At 44.2% G+C, this 19,640-nt stretch overlaps 1 protein-coding gene across 1 annotated transcript in view; it reads left to right on the top strand.

The window, feature by feature from the left end:
• Positions 1-19,640, top strand: part of grin2ab (glutamate receptor, ionotropic, N-methyl D-aspartate 2A, b) — a 114,712-nt gene that overhangs the window by 76,632 nt on the left and 18,440 nt on the right. Inside the window, exons 5-12 of the mRNA XM_086033418.1 lie at positions 3,895-4,061; positions 4,607-4,741; positions 4,825-4,924; positions 6,368-6,573; positions 12,642-12,756; positions 12,834-13,036; positions 16,396-16,564; positions 19,096-19,249. Coding sequence (XP_085889544.1) covers positions 3,895-4,061; positions 4,607-4,741; positions 4,825-4,924; positions 6,368-6,573; positions 12,642-12,756; positions 12,834-13,036; positions 16,396-16,564; positions 19,096-19,249 — 1,249 coding nt within the window. The remainder of the gene's footprint in view (positions 1-3,894; positions 4,062-4,606; positions 4,742-4,824; positions 4,925-6,367; positions 6,574-12,641; positions 12,757-12,833; positions 13,037-16,395; positions 16,565-19,095; positions 19,250-19,640) is intronic.

Here is a 19,640-nt window from a genome sequence, read left to right as displayed (position 1 = left end):
ACTGTGAATGGAAAACATGTCTGTTAGCATTGCTTCTTTAAGTCCACACACACACACACACACACTCACACACACCAATGTTAATTATGAATTTGTGGGTCTTGTTTGTGCTTTGTTGCGCACATCTGTAAGGCCATGTAAACTTTCCATGTAATGAGGCACATGTGTGTGGGTGTGTGTGTGTGTGTTGTTCAATACGTACACACGCGCGCGTGTGTGAGAGACGTCTGTACGCCACAATGAAATTTGACGTGAGCTCACATGTGTCGCCGCGAGTTTGCCACGGGCCCGCAGAGTAAGTGTGCGATACGGCGCGGCCGCTCTATTATTGATGCTCTTCGCCCCGCACCGTCGGCGCCCACCGCTGGGTTTGGACTCGCTCTGTGCGTGCGCGTGCGCGCGCCCGCGTGTGGGCGAGTGTGTGCACTGACTTTGGATAATTAATGCACAATGTCATCAGTGAATCTCTAGGTGACACACGTGCGCTGCGTGTGGGCGTGTGTGTGTGTGTGTGTGTGTATATAATTGATGTGCGTGAACTTCTTGAGACAGCGCTCTACTCAAATGACACTTTGTGATCCTTTGCGGTGGCAACGTCTTTTCCTTTCCCTCGTCCTTCCATTCCTTTACGTTGGTCGCATTCCCTTGTGGCTTCCTTTCCTTTCCTCGGACTTCCTTTGCTTGATTGGCATGTTCTTTGTTTTCCATTTCCTGTTCGTCTCTTGCGCTTCCTTTCCTTGACTGTCTCGGCCTTTACATGACTTGACTCCTCTTTTCTCCTCTTGCTGTCTTTGCATTTCCTTCTCTTCCCTTTCCTTCCCTCCTTTTTTATTCAACTTTTTCACTTTCCCGTCCTGTTCTGTCCTGCCCTTTGCGTTACTTTGCTCTCGTCCCTTCCCTTCCATTTCTCTTTCCTTCTTTTCCTTCCTTTCTTTTCAGTCATTTCCATTTGGTCCTGTCCTTCCTGTTGCTCTTTTTCCTTTCCTTCCTTCCTTTCCTCCCATTCCTTCATCTTTTTTCTTTTCATTCACTTCTCTTCCCTTGGCTTTCCTTTCCACTCATTTGTCTTTCTTTGCTTTGGTGCTCTGTAGTCGTGATCTTTAGTTGCTTTGCTTCCCTATACTTTCTTCCTGCCACTGTTTCCATTTTTCTCATTTTCACTTTCATTTGATGTCTTCTCATTTCTCGTATCTTTCATTTTTCTGACTCTTCTTTTCCTTTTCGTCTCCAATCCTGTCCTTTCTTATCGGATCCTTTCCTTCAGCGTCCTTTTCCCCCTTTCCTTCCGTGTCAATGTCCTTCCCTCCCTACTCTTCCCGTTCTCTTTTTTTGTTTTGTTCCATTTCTCGTTCCGTTCCTATCCTGCCCTGCACTCTCCTGTTGTTTACCTGGCATTCTTTTGCAAACCTCTCTCACCTCAAGTGTCCTTCCCTCTCTTTTGATCTCCTTTCCGTCAACTGTCCATGGCTTTTTTCTTTCCTTTCCAATGTATCCTTTTGACACCTTTTCCCAACCCCCTTTCATCCTACATTTTCCTTTCTCACCATTTCCTCTCCTTTCCTTTCCGTTCTCTCCTTTTCCTCTCTTTTGCTGTTGGTATGTTGTTTCACTTCATCTCATTTTCTGTGCTTTCCTGACACTTCCCCTTTCATTTCTCCTTTCCCTTTTTCCTGGTTTTACTGGCGTTTTTTTTTTTGTCCTCTTTGCCATCACTTTCCTCTTGATTCCTTGGTTCCTGTCCTCACCACTCCTTCTTTTGACTTCCTGTGGCCTTTTTATTGTTTATTATTTTCATTATTATTTATTATTTGGAAAGTGCTTTATTTCAGCTCCAGCTGTTACGAAATGCGCTGTATACATTGTATTGTCTTTTAACAACATTCCCGCATTCCAACACATTGCCAATTCAGTACTTCAAACCACGACTACAAATACACCAAAACTGTGGAAAACAACCGACCCGCTTTTGGTGCATCGCCCTCGCCCTTGTGTGGCGCATTCAAGGTTAAACGTGTGTGCGTGTGTATGTCTGCGTGTGTTGGCGTGCGTGTGTGCGCACCTCCAGGCGCGAGTGCGCCGTTGCTATCGGGACCCGAGTGACGATAAGCCTGTTGCCACACAGGCATTCTTCTTCTTCTTCCCTAAGCCCGAGTACAAAGTCTCACCTGCAGCGAGACACGCACGCACCAACGCGCGCACGCGCGCACGCACGCACGCACACAGATGCGGTGACATAGATCTTTTTGAAGTACAATTTCATCCTCTCTCTGCTCATATGTGACGAGAGGCTGTCGAAATCTCCGCAGGGCCTCCTCGCAGTGTGTATTTTGTGTTGTTTGGTGTGTGTGGGGGTGTGTGTGTGTGTATGGTGGCCACCACTTGGAGGCACAACACAATGCCAGGCTCACACACACACACACACACACACACACTGACACAAAGGTAAAGGTAGACAGGAGCTGACAGCTGATTTTGTTGTGAAGCCTTTGATGCTAAACATGTCATAGCCTCAGTGTGTGCGTGCGTGCGTGCGTGCGTGTGCGCGTGTATGACTGTTGCGTACTATTGTACGTACTCTGCGAGGAGGGTTTCATGTGCGGATGCGCGTTTCCCCTCCCCCCGCCATGCCGACTCCCCTGCAGCAGGTGTTTAGAAATACAACCGAGTGAGCTGAAGTCTCGTGTGGCATCACAAAGAGGAAAAAAAAAAAAAAAAAAAGAAATCCAAAGAAAAAGCCTGCACGGAGTTAATCCGTTTGGCTCAAATATGCCCGCCGGAGGAGTTGCTCCGTTGAGAAGGCGAAGTCAAGAAAGTGGATGTGAGCGTGATCAAAGTCAGCATTCGGACGTCTGAGGAGGAGAACAAAAATAAGAAGAAGACTAAAAGTGCGGCGTCAGCTTTTTCCCGAACAAAACTTTTGGGAAACGGTGATGTTTCCACGTGAAGCGTTGGACAAAAGTATCGTGCCGGCGAGCCGCAAAGGCAGCCGTTGGCGAGTGATTGGCTGCTTTTGCCTCTTTTGCTTGATTGCTCATTCGACGTGTTGATCATGACATACAAAAAAAAAACAAACAAAAAAATACGGGCAGTCATTGTTCAGTCGCCGCGTCCGTCATTGACAGTCGCGCTAACTATCGGTTGGCTTCATCGCTTCATCGTCATTGGTCAGTCTAAATCAAACCACCAGTGATTGATCGCGATGGGTCGGTCGACATGTCAATCGTTACAAAAAAATAAAGAACCAATCACGGATTGGTTTCATCACTTACTCTACATTGATCGGTCGAAATGTCAATTGTTCCACGACAAACCGGTGTTGGAACTCTTGGTGTAGTCATTGGCCAGTCGACACGTCAATCAATTCATGCGGCATCGGCGATCCCTTTGTTCTGTCACTTACTAGTCACTCTTCATGAGTTACTCAGACATCGGTCGGTCTGCCTGTCAATCGTGACGAGAACGACCCGATTGTTTGCTGCTTGGTCAGTCATTGGTCAGTTGACATGTCGGTCAGCGGTTGGGGTTGTTTGTTTTGTTCCGTTTGCTGTTTGCGTTCAGGACTGGGCGAGTAAAACGTGTGCCAGCCAACCAGCAGACCTTGCGGGCCTCATCCGACGTGCGCCGTGTTGCCTGTACGCGCAACACCATTTCCAGCGGGTGCAAACAAGACTTTGAAGCTCTCTCGCCGCGTTTCCTTTCCTTCCCCTCATGTTCTCTCGGGCTCTTATCTTGTACTTAGCGATTACACAATTGGAAAATGCTTCTAATTACATCGGTGCCGCTTTCTGCCGCAATTAAATAAATGAAGCTGGAAGCGGGAGGGGGAAAAAAAAAAATGCTGACAATCTCTTCTTCCTCCGTTTTTTTTTTTTTTTTTTTTTTCTCTCCCTAAAGGATGAGAAGTCGACGTTCTTCCAGTTCGGCGCCGCCTTGCAACAGGAGGCCCTCCTCATGCTGGCCATCATGGAGGAGTACGACTGGCACGTCTTCTCCATCGTCACCTCCAAGTTTCCCGGCTACCAGGACTTCATCAGCACCCTCAGGGTCACCGTGGACCACAGGTAGGTGCGCCGGGCCGGGATGTCATTTTCAGCCAACAGAAAGTAGCAAAATGGCCGTCCCGTGAGAGGGCTAAAAACGGGCGCATTTTGTTGCTAACTCATATTCGACAAATGCAATATTCATCCGAATGCTTTGTTTGGAGTAGTGGGGGCTCATAAATGTTTTTGTAAAGAATGTTTGGGGGTTGACTTCCCCCTTCATGAAAGTAAGGGATTATAGTCATGTGATGACGCTGAAATGTAAAGTTGTGAGTCATCTGCATAAATAAGTATGATAAGAGATGTTGAGATGCTCCATAATCTGAGCAAGGGGCAGCATGTAGAGGTGGTCCTAGAATGGAGCCTTGTGGGACCCCGCATGTGATCTTTGTTCACTCAGACTCATGTCTACCAATTCAGACAAAGTAGTCCGTATCTTGCAGGTAAGATTTGAACCAATTTAACGCGGTGCCAGTAAATCACACCCGTTCTTCTAGTCTGTGACTTTCACGCCTCCATTGGCCAGCAAGTTTTTGCTGCCGAATTCAAATGTCGCCTTCTTGCAGCTTTGTGCGTTGGGACCTCCAAAGCGTGGTGACTCTGGACGCCGTGGACGGAGACCCCAACTCCAAGTCTCACATCGCCCTCAAGAGGATCCAGAGTCCCGTCATCCTGCTGTACTGCTCCAAAGACGAGGCCGTGTAAGAAGCGTTTATGACCGAGACAAAATAGATATGAAACTTGGTCATCCAGAATCTGACCCCCCCCCCCCCCCCCCCGACAGCTACATCCTGGAGGAGGCGCGCTCATTGGGCCTGATCGGAGCTGGTTACATCTGGATTGTGTCAAGTCTCACCACAGGAAACCCAGACTTCACCCCAGAGGTACTGCGCAACAATTCTTCTTCTCTTGTCACCAGAGTAGGGCGACAAAATTCATTGAATTTTCATCACAATCACCATTTTGGCAACCGCGATGACATTAACCTGATCGTCGGCCAACCGGGAGTCAGCCAACCACCAGGGGGTGAACACATGGTTAAGTCTTCATTAAGCTACCTAAATAACAAGCGAGCAAAGGGGATCAACATCCATTGTTCAATGCAAGCAACATTAAATACGATAACAGTGTTTGTATTCAGTTAGTATTTTTGGCAGATTTTTTTTTTTTTTGTGGTTAAATAAAGACTGAAGCGAAAAGTATTGTAAAGCAGTCAAATGTTCCGCCCGTAATTCATATCTTTATTGTTGTAAGCGTTAAAAAAACAAAAACAGAAATATGTTACTTGTTACATTTGTTTCTAATTAATTGGACGATTAATCGGTTATCGGAATCCATCGATCGGGCCCAACTAAAGACATAAGAAAACATAATAATAAAAGAATGTGAAGAAATGAACTGGTTTTATCGAGCATATTAACTGTATGGACTTAGTAATGATGTGTTGGATGTGTGCCTTTAAGGGGCGTGGCATCAGGAGTTGGAGTCTGAGTCTCTCCTTGCGAGTGGTTTCATTTTAGATGTGTCTGTTTGACTGTTTGACCCTTTCAGTGAACTGCTGAAAATGCGCTCACCCTCTGTACTTAAAGGCTCACCAGCTTCCTGGGTTTGGTCACATGACGTTTGCAATGCGAGCCCGGGGCAACTTTGACGTCAGTTTTCAGTCAACAGCAGAGTGCAGTAAATAACAAAATGGCAGTGCCCTAACCGAAAAAATTCATCTGCTTCATTTTTATTCCACAAACACGATATTCATCAGAGTATCACATTTAGAAAAAAAAAGGATTAGGTAAAAAGTTTTGCTTTTAAGTAGTTTAAGTCCAGATACGAATGTATGGAAATACTCTGGTAAAAGTAAAAGTACTGAGTAAAAAATAATGTACTAAGATTTTTACTGTAAATTATATGCAATACCCATTCTGAAAACTTACTGCACAAGCTAGCCAGTACTCATTTTTCGGTCAGCCCAAAAAGGCCAAAGGAAAAGCAAAAAGGGACAAGTCGATCTTTGTTGTTACCCCAGTTGAGCTCTTCTAAGCTCGATTGCTTAAAAAAAAAAAAAAAAAAAAGAAAGACAAGCACGCACATTCAGCACTTTTGTGAATGCACTTAGTAGCTTTTTTGGCAGGGAATCTACAGAGCAGGAAGATCAATATCAGCTTGATGTATCACCATAAGCTGCTGTCACTTAGCTTCACTTAGCATAGCGACACCAAAGAAGACAAATAACAACGCTAATTGACATGATTTACATCCCAATGAAGGGAAAAACTGCTGATCGTGCCTTTGAATTGCTGTTCTTCAATGTCTTTCCGCTGCCCGACCAGGCGTTTCCCCTGGGCATGATCTCGGTGTCCTACGACGATTGGGAGTACCCGCTGGAGACGCGGGTGCGGGACGGCGTAGGCATCATCTCGTCGGCCGCCACCGCCATGCTGCGAGAGAAGGGCGAGCTGCCCGAAGCGCAGGGCAGCTGCCACAGCACGGCGTCGGACCGCAGCCCGGGCAAGCTGCCGCCCAGTGCCCTGCGCAGGTGCGTTTCGATGCATCGCTGTCTCGATAGTGCTGCCTAAATGGGTATCTGATCAAAATGACAATAAACATAACAGAAACACAGTGAAGTTTGTCGTGGTTAGCTTTATTGTCTCTAACGTTGATATCAACACTGTTGCAACTACTGCTACTGCCTAGATGGGCTGTGGGAAAAACAAAAATAGCAACAAGATGCAGTTCGGTGAAGTTAACATCATGTCCCTAATGTTGATGTCAGCACTGTTGCATAGTACTTAATATGCATAGTCATAGATTGGTATTATTACTGCCTAGATGGGCTGCAGAAGAATATCAATAATCAAGAAACCAGGTGAACTTTGGTAAAGTAAGCATCATGCCTCCAATGTGAACATAAAAATGTTACTCTGAGTAGTCTTTGATCATTAACAGGTACTGCCTAGACGGTTTGTGGACGAATGTTAATAATAAAGAAACAAGGTGCAGTTTAGTGCGGTAAGTGCTGTCGTTAAGTAGCACTGTGGTACTGCTGCTGGCTGCTGCCTTATTAAGCTGCTGAAGAAAGTAAACATAAAAGAACAAGGTGAAGCTTCACATAGCATCATTTCTCTTCACGTTGCTATCAAGGATGTCGCGTAGTACTCCAGTCGTATTATGCTGTTGCTAGTGCTGGCTAAATGGGCTGTGGAAGAATGTCAACAAAAATGAAACGAGATGCAATTTGTAGTGGTTAATCTTTTGTCTTTCACGTTGTATCAGCGGTGTTGTCTAATACTTAAGCAGTAGTTTGTTGTTACCGGTGCTGCCTTGTCGGGCTGCTGAAAAAAATGGACAAAAATATGATGTGAAAATTGATGATTCAAAATTCTTTTAACATTACGATGAACAGTGTTGCATAGTGCTGAAGGTGTACAGTGGCGTTACTAGTTCTGCCTAAATGGGCTGCGGAAGAACATCAAGACAAAAGAAGTAAGGCACACTTTGAAATGAGTAACGTTGATATCAGCTGTGGTGCAAAGTACCGCTTACAGGAAGAACTTCATTAGTTGTGCTGCCTAAAAGGACTGCTGGAAAACCCTGACCCTAAACAGGCTGCCAAATAAAGTAAACAAAAACTAGATTTAGTTTCGTGTTGTAAGGATAACTCTTCAAACGTTGATATCAACAGTGTGGCGGCGTTTCTCTTAATGTTGCCATCAACAATGTTGTGTCGTTTTTACTGCAAATTTTACTGCGTTGTCGCTAGTGCTGCATCAACGGGCAGCTGAAGAAAGTAAACATGAAAGAAACAAGGTGGCGTTTGGTGTGGCGTGTGTGTGTGTTATCGTCGCATGACTGGACACATAGTCGGGATTAAAGCGACTTTGTTCTTCTTTTCTTGTTGCTTGGATCTGTGTGTGGCACGCTCACACACACACACACGCGCGCGGCCGAATAAAAAGGTCTGTGTGTGCGCGTGTGTCTTTTCTGTGATGAGCATAGAGCAAAATTATGTCGTTGCTACAGTACGTCTTGGCAATGGTAGGCATTGATGTTTTCAGTACTTGGCAGCGACACTGTAAAATCCAATCCCTGACTTGCACACATGAATTAACTTTACTAGGTTACCAAAAATACGCCTCGTATTTATTAAGTAACAGTCACTTGCAAGCTTAAAAATACAAAGTATTAAGTGTTTTGAGTGAAGATTACTTCATTCATAGGTAAGATCACTTGCAACAGTAAGTAGCAAACACTTTCATTTAAGTCTGAGCTATTCCACACCCGGGTCAGTAGGTGGCGGTAATGGTCATTGTAAAGGTGATCACCCGCCGTTAAACTGTACAAAGAAGAAGGAAAACATTCTCCCGCTCTGCTAACAATGCTACCACAGGCCAGAACACAGATTTTTTTTATTATGACAATCCGAACGGCTCAATTCCGATTTTTTTCAAATGTGATCCTAAATCGGATACGATTTTTTCCAATGAGAGCGCCGTCTGAACGGCCGGGTCGCATATATCCAACATTGACGTCGTCCGGAGCCCAAATTGCTCTGCGCGCGGGCGGAGGGAAAATGCTGGCCGCAGGGGGATCAAATCTGCTTACACAAAAAAATCGGAATTTTTCCAAAAATCCGAATTGAGCATTAAGACCTGCGGTGTGAACCTAGCCTTAGTCAAGTGAAATAATATAAGTTAGTTAAACTTAGATAATTATGTAATATGAACAGAAGAGAGTAAATTTAACATGTAATCATTTAGTAGATTAAAATAGTAACTCTGAGTACCGTAGTCTTTACTAAGTCAAGAGTATTCTATAGTAAGTTATCGAGTACACCCTACTTTGCTCGAACTCATTGTATACTCTACAAAGGAAGTTCTAGTTAGTACAACTAAAATTAAATTAAAATGAATTGGTTTTTGTTACTTGTTTTTTTAAGTGCAACCGGTTTGAATGCAAAGTAATGATAACTAATTGGATTTTACAGTGAGCCAGCAGAAAATGCAATTGATTCAGGCACAACCAGATGCCTAAATGGGATGCTACTGTGTGTGTGTGTGTGTGTGTGTGTGTGTGTATGTGTATATATATATATATATATATATATATATATATATATATATATATATAAATGCTGTCCTAAGATTAATCGCGATTAATCACATTTTTCAACTACATCTTTTACGAAGCTTTGAACCGTTATTTAATTACTTGAGTTAAATCTAGGAATTAATGTGAAAAAAAGTACATTTCAATTCAAAGACTGTTCTAATAGCTTTCTTTGATCCTTGAATACGATTCTTTTCCTGTAAAATACAACAGTTGAACGATGCACCAAAGATGTACAGCAAATATGGTATTTGAATTTGGCTGCGCAAAGTGTGCAAATTATTTTGGATTTCTCCAATGAACCGTCAAGTAACTTTTTAAGTAAAACTACGTAAAAGTCCGTATTTGCGATTAATCGCGATTAATCTTTTGACAGTCCTAATATATATATAATACACACACACAAATCCAAACCGTAAGTGTAAAAATAAATGAATGCTAAGAAAAAACAAATAAAAAATTCTTAGAACACCAAACTTCACCGTTTCCTTTGTGTTTCTTGGATTATTTTCAGGAACCTATTTAGGTAGCACCAGTAAGTACTGATACCACACCAAATTGCAAACCCTGTTTGTTAGAGGTTTACTTTTTTCAGCAGCGCATTTAGGCAGCGCCCATCACTACATAATACTGCTTGAGTATTACTGCTTTCATACATTCTCAAATGCACAGCTGTTTTGTTGCTGTATGTCTTAACGGTATGTAGGCATTATGGGTTTCATTGCTCGGTAGAATCCAACGGGACTACGGATTTTTTTCGCAGCCCGTTTATGCAGCACGAGTAGTACCAAGGTCATGTGGCTTGTCTTTCAAAGTCACGTTACTGATTTATGAGTGGCTCGGTTATGACAGGATCGTCCCGCCGCCTCTCCTATTAGCACATGCTACCAAATATATCAAAGCACATTTCAATATCGCCGTGGCTGACAGCTTGATTTGAAATTACTCCTTTAACGCTCCCTTCTCTGTCGCCATCAGCTCGTTTATCTTGCTAACTTATTGCATTGAATTTGCATATTTGTCACAACAACTGACTATTATACGTAAGCGTATTTGTGCTACGCAGCAGCTTTTTTTTTGTCGAGTGCTGTCCTCCATTTGAACATTTTTTGTTTTTGTTTTGTTTTTTTGTTCTTTTTACATTTAATGGAGCTGCTCAAGTGTGCAAAACTCCAAACCCGAAGCACTTTAGTTTTATCCCGAAAAAAAGATGTTCCCTAACACAGGAATAAAATGTCTGAGGCCCATTTGATTTTGACTATTTATACTTTTGGGGAAAAGTGCTCGCACAACGGCGCAACACAAATACTTTAATAATAGAATACAGCACACAAACAGCAGGAAGACACAGAGGACAAGAGTGAACGATGCCTGGACGGGCTGCTGAGCAACGTAAAAGTCAAAGAAACAAGGTGAAGTTTGGAGCGGAAACTCTCACGTCTCTGTTTTAAACCAAGAGTGTTGTGTAGGACTACTTGTAGTTAGTACTGTGTTGTTAGTTGTGCTGCCTAAACGGGCTGCTGAAGAATGCAAATAAAGGAAACAAGGTCAAGTTTGATGTGGCAAGTACAGCATAATGTCTCTAATGTTGACATTAACAGTGTCACGTACTACTTACAGTCGGTTTCTAGTGCTGCCTAAACGGGGTGTGGAAATAAATCAACATAAAATAAACAAGGTAAACTGTCTTTAATGTTGGTATCAACAATATTGTAGTCAAAATTCCAATAGTACTGCCTAAACAGGTAGCTGATGAAAGCGCATGTAAACATAACAGAAGCAAGTTGACGCTTGGTGTGGCTTGCATCGTGTCTCCAATGCTGACATCAACATGTTATAAAGGTAGAAATAGTAGTAGTATTTGGTCGGTACTACTGCTGCCTAGATGGGCTGTGGAAAAATGTCAACAAAAACAAAAAACGAGTTGCAATTTATTAAGCATCATGTCTGTAATGTTGGCTTCAACAATGTTGCGTAGTACTAGTAAAAAATAGAGGTTGATACTATTACTGCCTAAACGGGCTGCTGAAGAAAGTAAACGTGAACAAAACAAGCAAAAATTTGGTGGAGTATCCAATTCTCTTACATAAATATCTTCTTGTCTTCCACAATCCTCCATTATTAGTAGTGCTGCATGAACAGGCTGCCAAACAAAGTCAGCTTGAGCGAAACAAGGTCAAATTTGATGTCATGTCTCGAACATTATTAGCAACATTGTATGTAAACGCTGTTGTTACTGGTGCTGCCTAAACGGGATGCTGGAGAAAGATTTTATATTGTATTGTGAAATGTGCCAATAACCGCTTACTAGGCTTAGAACGTGTGCTCCTGCTTTACTTCAGCTAGTTTGCGTGCCCGTGTTTTTGATTAAGTGCGTGCGTGCGTGCGTGCGTGCGTGCGTGCGGCTGATGAGTAAGACTGAGTGAGGCAGTGACTCTCAGAAATCAATGCTGAGTGTTGACGGGTTAGGTATGTGCCCTCTGACTCGTCCCCCTCCCCCGCACACGCACACACAGAGATCGAAACAAGAAGCCATTATGAAAAATGTGGCATTTGTTTTCGATTCTTGGGTTTTGCCACACAAAACTTAATTCTCCACGTGTTTACTTTCCTTTTTGACAGCCTCTTTAGGCAGCACTAGTAACTGCAAAGTATTAACACAAATGTCTTGTTGCTGTTTGTCTTCAAGCTATGGAGACATTATGGATTTCATTATTTGTTGGGTAACAGCAGAGAATGCAATCAATTCAGGCCCAACCTCTTTGCTACCCAAAAAGGCTGCCATATACATCCAAACGGGAAGTCAAAAGAAACATTTTAACTCCTTTTCGGTCATTTACGACACCAAACTTTAGCCGATTTCCTTTGTGTTTACTTTCGATTTTCTTTTCCCAGCAGCCCGTCAAGGCAACACTTGCCACTAAGTAGTGCTAGTATCGTGGCTGTCTTGTTGTGATACATCAAGACGCAATGCAGGCATTGAGCTTTACATTAATTGATAGCAAATGATGCAGTTGATTCAGGCCCAATCACAATGTCGCCTAAATGGGCTGTCATATAAATCCAATCAGAAAGTAACTCGGGGAAAATGTGGAATTGGAGGAGGATTTTTTTCTATACCAAACTGAAAATGTCTTACTTTCGATTTTTTTTTTTTTACAGCTGCCCATTCAGGCAGCACGACTAACTACCGCTTAAATAAATTGTTGATGCTATACATCTAAAAGCAATGGTGGTCTCGAGCAATGCACTACTTGTTGGCAACCAGCAGAGGATGCAAGTAATTCAGGCCCAACCAGTTTGCTCCCTAAAGAGCCCGCGCCATATGAATCCAAACAGCAAGCCAGTGAGAAAAATGATTTTCGAATTTCTTCCCACACCAAACTTCAAATCCTTCGTGTTTAATTCAGATTTTTTTCTCAGCAGCCCGTTTAGGCAGCACGTCACATGTTCACACGCACGCAAATAACAGCATCGGTGGTCTGGGGGTCCCTGTAGACACATGATGCACGTGTGGAACGACGGCAGAGATTTGTCCTTCACGCCCGACGGCTACCAGGCCAACCCCAAGCTGGTGGTCATCGTCTTGAACAGCGAGAGGACGTGGGAGAAGGTACAAGGCAGACGAAATGAGATGTTGCCGTTTGTTGATTTCATAGCACCGTTGCTTTTTTTTTTTTTTTCCCTCAGATGGGCCGCTGGGAGAACGGCACGCTGTCGTTGATGTTCCCCGTGTGGCCGCGCTACAACTCGCACGGCGACGAGGACGCCGACGAGAACCACCTGTCCATCGTCACGCTGGAGGAGAAGCCCTTCGTCATCGTGGACAACGTGGACATCCTCACCGGGACCTGCATGAGGAACTCGGTGCCCTGTCGCAAACACGTCAAAGAGTAAGGAGCGTCTTTTCTGGCTTGGCTTCTTGACTTTTTGGTGCATCTACCCGTGATAGACGTGCCTACCAAATTTCATGTTGCTAAGTAAAAGTGACTGTTGCTAAATTTAAAAAAAAAAAAAAAAAAGATTAGGTTCACCGAGCTAGTTTTCGAGGGTTGCAACCGTGCAAATTGTACCTAAAATGGTCACTTAAAACCAAAAGGGCAGACTTCCTCTTTCATTTTTGTGGGTCTACTCATGATTGACATGACTACCAAATATTCATGTCGCTAAATTGAGCTCACCTTCGGGGCTGAATTTTCAAATGAAAACTCCACATGGGGGCATTTTCGAATCAAACGTAAGACCCTTGGAAATGACCAAAATGATGTAGTTATCATAGTCATGACCGCTAAATGTCATGATTCTAAGTGAAACTGGCTTCGGGGCCACATTTATTTTTTACACTCCAGGTGCTTTTTGAATCAAGCATAGAAAATTGAGCCTAAAATGACCACTTCAAGCCAAAATTGCGGACTTCCTTTATATTTCAGGGCTTGGCTTTCTTGACACTTTTTGTGCATTTATTCATGATAATTGAGTCTACCAAATTTTATGAACTCAAGCTTGACTGGCTTTAGGGGATGAATTTTTAGTAAAAAAAAAAAAAAAAAAAAACTCCATGAGGGACATTGTCAATGCAAATGTATGATCCTTGGGATTAGCCAAAATGCCAAACGTTCCTGTGTCTTTCAAGGCAAGGCTTCTAGATGTTTTTTTGTGGGTCTACTCATGTTGCACATGTCAACCAAATGTCAAGTCCTTAAATTAGACTTGTTTTGAGAGCTGTATTTTTAAAAAAAAAACAACTCCACAGGTGACACTGGCCAATCAAATGTACGGGCATGGGTTCTTGTGAAATTTTGGTGCATCTACTCATAATAGACATGTCTACCAAAAGTCATGTTACTGAGTCAAACCAGCTTCAGGGGTTTGATTTTCCCCAAAAATTCTGAGAAGTGCTACATGGCCAATATTGAGAAGTTGTAACCGTCACAACAAATGAACCCTAAAATGTCCACTTCAAACCAAAACGTCTGACTTCCTGCGGCTTTTCGGGCAGGTAATCCTCTCGGGACTTTTTTTGTGGGGCTACGCATGATAGACATGCCTGCCCAGGTTCATGTCTCTAAGTGAAATGTGTGTTTTGGTTCGGGTTGTTTTTGGTTTATGGCGAGTCATCACCTTCTTGATTTATTCATTCTTCATGAAATCCTCATCAGGAGACGCGCTTGCAAAAATCGGTGAGTATTCGGGTACGTCGAGAGCCCCCAAGAAAGCGATTCATTAGTTTTGATAATGACATTTAAATATTAAAGGGTGCAGTGTGATTTCTAATGAGTTGCAAATGTTTTTCCGGGGACAATTATCACATATTAGTGATGTGTTTATACGGTCATGTGACTGGCAGCTAATTAGCGCCGTCTCACTGGTCGATGACAATTTTTTTCCTGCGCGATTATTTTTGCCGCTAGCGCGTCGTCGCTGAAGCGCAAGGCTAACAATGAACGGTGCATTTATTCATTGCGATTCACGCGTTTGTGTGCTGCTTGTTTTCCCAATATTGCATTTATTAATCACTCTTTTCCATCTCTGGACATATTGTCGCCATCCTATTATCATTCATATTTATATTCCAGCTGTGTGTGCTTGCAGCTTGTGTGCAATCAAGCACAGCACACACACACACACACACACACACACACACACACACAAAAAACAGCGATGTCGCTGCTTGTGCTGCATCCATTTTGTCGGCTTCTTTTCTTTTTTTTTTTGCACTCCATTATGTGTGCAAGAGTGTGACAGGAGATTACTGGGGTCCTTTTAAATTGACACCACTTTAGCGTGCAAATTGGGTCAAGGATGCTAACGAGACGTTTGGCTATTTCTTACACAAACTTGTGAATAAATCAAGAGCTGTATCTGCAGGAGACTTTTCTCGCGGGGCACTTCCCAAACTTTGCTCGTGTGCCATTTGGAGTGCTGCCACTTTTCCCGCCTTCAACCTCGCCGGAATTCTCCCGGTGTCTTCCGACACGGCTTCCTGTTACCTGCCTCTTCATCACTTGGCCTCCTTTCTCTCCCGAGTCACTTTTTCTCGCTTTATCCTCCGGAAGCGTGCAACTGCGGGGCCGTGTCCTATCCGGTTCAAGCGCGTATCCCGTCTTAGCACGCGGCCGGCTCCTTATCCCGTCCGGTTAAGCCGCTGATCCTGCGATCAAGGGACACGGTTTGGAAAGAAACCCCGGCAGAGCAGAGCAGAGCAAGACTTCAGCTCCCAAACTTTTCTAGCATTCTCCACCCGCACACAAAGACGAAATCTCACAATTTAGCCTCATCCGTCTGCGCGGTACACAAATTTAACATTTAAAAGCAAGAGAGAAAAAAAAATAAATCTCTAAAATGTTGCTAATTAAAACTAGCTTCTGTGGTTGATAGACATGCCTAGCCAATTTCTTGTTCCCAAGAGAAACTGGATCCAGAGGCTGAATTTTGTGAAGCAGTTTTGAACAAGTTTATCTTTGAAAGACCCAGAAATATGGTCCAAATCAGCCTAAAATGGCTGCTTGAAAGCTAGAAGGGAGACTTTTTTTTATTTTCAGTCATGGCTTCTTGAGACTTTTTTTTTTTTTGTAATGATCTACTCATGATAGCCCCCTTAAAAAAATCATGTTACTCGTTGAAATTGAATTTTCGAATTGAAGGACCCCGAGGAAAAAAAAGGCCAAAACGAGCCTCAGATAGCCGCGCAAACCAAGCGGGTCGACTTCCTGTGTCTTTACCGCCATGACTTTTTGAGACCTTTTCGTGGGTCTCGTCGTGACATTCCCACCGAATGTCGTTTCCCTCAATTAAACTGGCTGCTGGCTCCGCTAACCGACGCCAAATCTGGCCTCGGCGGAGGTCTTCTTCGCTTTACTGAGCGTCATTCCACTCGCATCGTGTTTGCTCGTGCACAGCGTAACCCTGGATGCCTTTTACGTCAGCCATTGCGGCGCCATGCGGGCACAACGTCCCGAAAGGTGATGGAATCATTCACACGAAAGAAAACTGTCACATCGAATGCGCCGAAAGCTCTTTTAACATCCATCGCGCGGTGTCTTAGTGGGTCCCAGGTGTCCCGATGCACACACACTCACGTTGTGTATACATTATGCCTGCCCAGCTGAGGCTTCTATGTCCTTCTGCCATTATGTACACACACACACACGGTCCCTGGGGTACATGCGCATCTGTCTACACAGCAAGCACAACAAAAGCATCATGTTGGTATAATGCACGTGCGTGCGTGCGCGTGCGTGTGTGTGTGCAGTAACAGCACGTCGGGGGGCTCGTACATCAAGCAGTGTTGCAAGGGCTTCTGCATCGACATCCTCAAGAAGATTGCCCGCAATGTAAAGTTCACCTACGACCTCTACCTGGTCACCAACGGCAAGCACGGCAAGAAGATCAACAACGTGTGGAACGGCATGGTAGGAGAGGTATGGGCCAACGTCCACTCACAAACGGAGCGCAGCCTTGCAATTTGGCTAAGAATCACCACCTTGCTAGGTGGCAACGTAGCTAGCTACAGTAAGTAGGAAGGTAAAAGTGTAACAACTGGAAAATTGCTGGGTCGGTTCAGTAAGTCTGGTATGTACACTACCGTTCAGAACTTTCAAAACACCTAGAAATGTCCTTCTCTTTGAAAGAAAAGCAGTTTTTTTTTTCAATGAAGATAACTTTAAACTAATCAGGAATACACTCCATACATTATTAACGTGGTAAATGACAATTCTAGCCGCAAATGTCTGTTTTTGGGTGCAATATCTACATAGGTGTATAGAGGCCCATTTCCAGAAACTCTCAAGCCAGTGTTCTAAAGGGACAAGGTGTTTGTCCATTGCGTCAGAGGGCTCCGGGATATTAGGAAACCCTTGCGCAATCATTAGCACTGTTGAAAATAGTTTAGCTTAATGGAGAAGCGAGGGAGTAGTACGCGCCGTTGTAGGATCATCATCAGTTTCTTGGCAGTTTCTCGAATGGCATAGCCTTCATTTCTAAGGACAAGAATCAACTGTTGAATTTCGCTTGGAAATTCTTTTTTTTTTGGGGGGGGGAGCCATTTTGAGCTTTTAGTCGACCCCGCAAAAGGAAGGCATATTTTATAGCTCCTCTAGCGCTCGTGATGATTGCAAAAGGGTTTCCTAATATCCTTGAGGCTTCTGACGCAATGGACAAACACCTTGTCCCTTTAGAACACTGGCTTGAGAGTTTCTGGAAATGGGCTTCTATGCACCTATGTAGATATTGCACCCAAAAACAGACATTTGCAGCTAGAATTGTCATTTACCACGTTAATAATGTATGGAGTGTATTCCTGATTAGTTTAAAGTTATATTCATGTAATAAAAAAACTGTTTTCTTTTCACAAAGAAGGAGATTTCTTGGTGACCCCAAACTTTTGAACGGTGGTGTACATAGGTCTTATTCTCTGAAAACCAGCCAAAAAAGGATCTCTTCCAGGTTCATACAAAACATTCCAAACAATTGCAAGTGTGATATGCGATGCAATTAATGCCTCGCTGCTTGTTATTCGTTGGCCCGGCGCACAGCCAATAAAAAACATTTCATATTTCACGATGTCAAATCGACCCAAATTTGCGATTAACGGCCTCCCCTCGGCCCGGCTTTTTGAACAGCGTCCCAGTCGTAATAAGTCATACGCTACTTCGCTCTCGAGCGTGAGCTCATGAATGTGCATGGAGTCATTGAGAAAGCAATAAAACAACACATCCCTCAAGGAGATGGCGTGGTCTCGGCGTCATGTGTCACGATACGTTCACTCGCCGGCAAAGATGACAACTGCGATTTTCTTCTTCTTGCTCTGGAAATGCCCCCAAACGCTGGCTGACATTCATGCTGATGTTTCACTTCGCTCGAGCAGGCGGCGAGAGAGGGAAGCGGGACCGCCGCATGAGTGCATCCTTCTCCTTCCTTCAGCAGGTGTTAGCGTGCCGTGCTAACCCCGCCCCTAGGCGGGGCAACTCGCGAGAGCATATTGGCACGATAGTTTGACGTCCATAGTATCACATTAGTGACTCCTGATGTCATACTATGGCTATATTTCAGGTTGGGAACTAGCTATAGGTTGGGTAGAGTAGGTAGGTCGCTTTCTTTACTTACGGCTCCCTTAGCGTATATGTCAGTTGGATCCAGTTAAAGCAACACTGTGTCATATGTCGGTTTTTGTTGATTATGGCGGCGCCATGTGGACCAACGCGGTCGTGTTTTGACAAAAGTCAAGCGCATTTCCCATGCGCGGCGGGCCAGCGCGTAGTGTGGTGAAATCCTGAGCTCTCGCTGGCCTGCAAGTTGGACTGAATTCCATTTCTATTTCCAGTGGCTGTGTGAAAGATGAATAGCGATGAGGTCATGAATCTCATTTTGTTTAAACAATACTTTTCTTTTTTTGTTTGTTTTGGGGCTTCTGCCATGACACCAGTAATAGCGCGTAGACGTTCGAATCGACTTCCGTCCTTGTAGCAGAAGGAGGAAGTGAGTATGCTGTAAAGCAATTCAGGACATTTGCGTTTTTGTTGTGTGCCAGGGTTGCTCCCATCCTCCTCAAAGTTGCTTAGTGCCAGTAAAAATGAGACAGAGAGCAACCCCGACCACCATCACCCCCCCAACCGGGCATGACAAAAGTCCCATTCATCTACTTGTAAGTCAATGTATTATCAAAAGAGTTGTGAAAAAAAAATCTTAAATTTGAATTCTTGCCCAGTGCTGCTTTAAGGTGGTGCAGTCACACATTGTCACATTGGCTTGGTAGGGTCGCCACAACGAACCCCCCCACCCCCAACCCCCCGCGCGTCCCCCGTGTGGGACTGGCCAAGAGACTATAAGAGAAGTATTTGTAGGTCGGTTGACAAATTGGTCGACAGGTACGGTTGGACACCGGATATTTGATGCTAGTTTATCAATACAGTATGGCGGTGAATGTCAATACAGGTCCCCGTGTGTCCACCAGGTGGTGTACAAGAAAGCCGCCATGGCCGTAGGCTCTCTGACCATCAACGAGGAGAGGTCGGAGGTCATCGACTTCTCCGTGCCCTTCGTGGAGACGGGCATCAGCGTCATGGTGTCGCGCAGCAACGGCACCGTCTCACCATCGGCCTTCCTCGGTAACAACAAACAACTTGGAGCCTTCTCCGTCCTCTTCTCGTTTCTGCCGAGGCGCCATTGTGTCACCGAAGGGGGGGAACCGTAGTGACATCACACAGTTAGCGGGAAGCGTGGAACTGTATTCAGTTAGACGACAGGACAGCAGAAGAGGAAGACGAGGAGAAAGGGAGGAAGAGAGACGTTCTCTTCCTATTCCTACTCCTTTTTCCCCTTCCTGTTTTTTTCCCCCCCCCTACCTACTGATGGACACTGCACATTTCTGAAACTGCAAATACCAAGAACTGGACCTGAAGATGTGGCTATGGAAACCTACAGAAATGAAGTACTGAGCTAATATACGGAGACCAAAAGAGGGGAATAGTTCCGAGTAGTCAGGAATCTTCAGTGAAC

This window comes from Filicampus tigris, chromosome 6 (assembly GCF_054856515.1).
Source record: "Filicampus tigris isolate MCC_2025a chromosome 6, RoL_Ftig_1.0, whole genome shotgun sequence".
In the NCBI taxonomy this organism is placed as follows: domain Eukaryota; kingdom Metazoa; phylum Chordata; class Actinopteri; order Syngnathiformes; family Syngnathidae; genus Filicampus; species Filicampus tigris.
The sequence above is the reverse complement of the archived record's forward strand: the minus strand, read 5'-3'. Positions and strand labels throughout refer to the sequence as shown.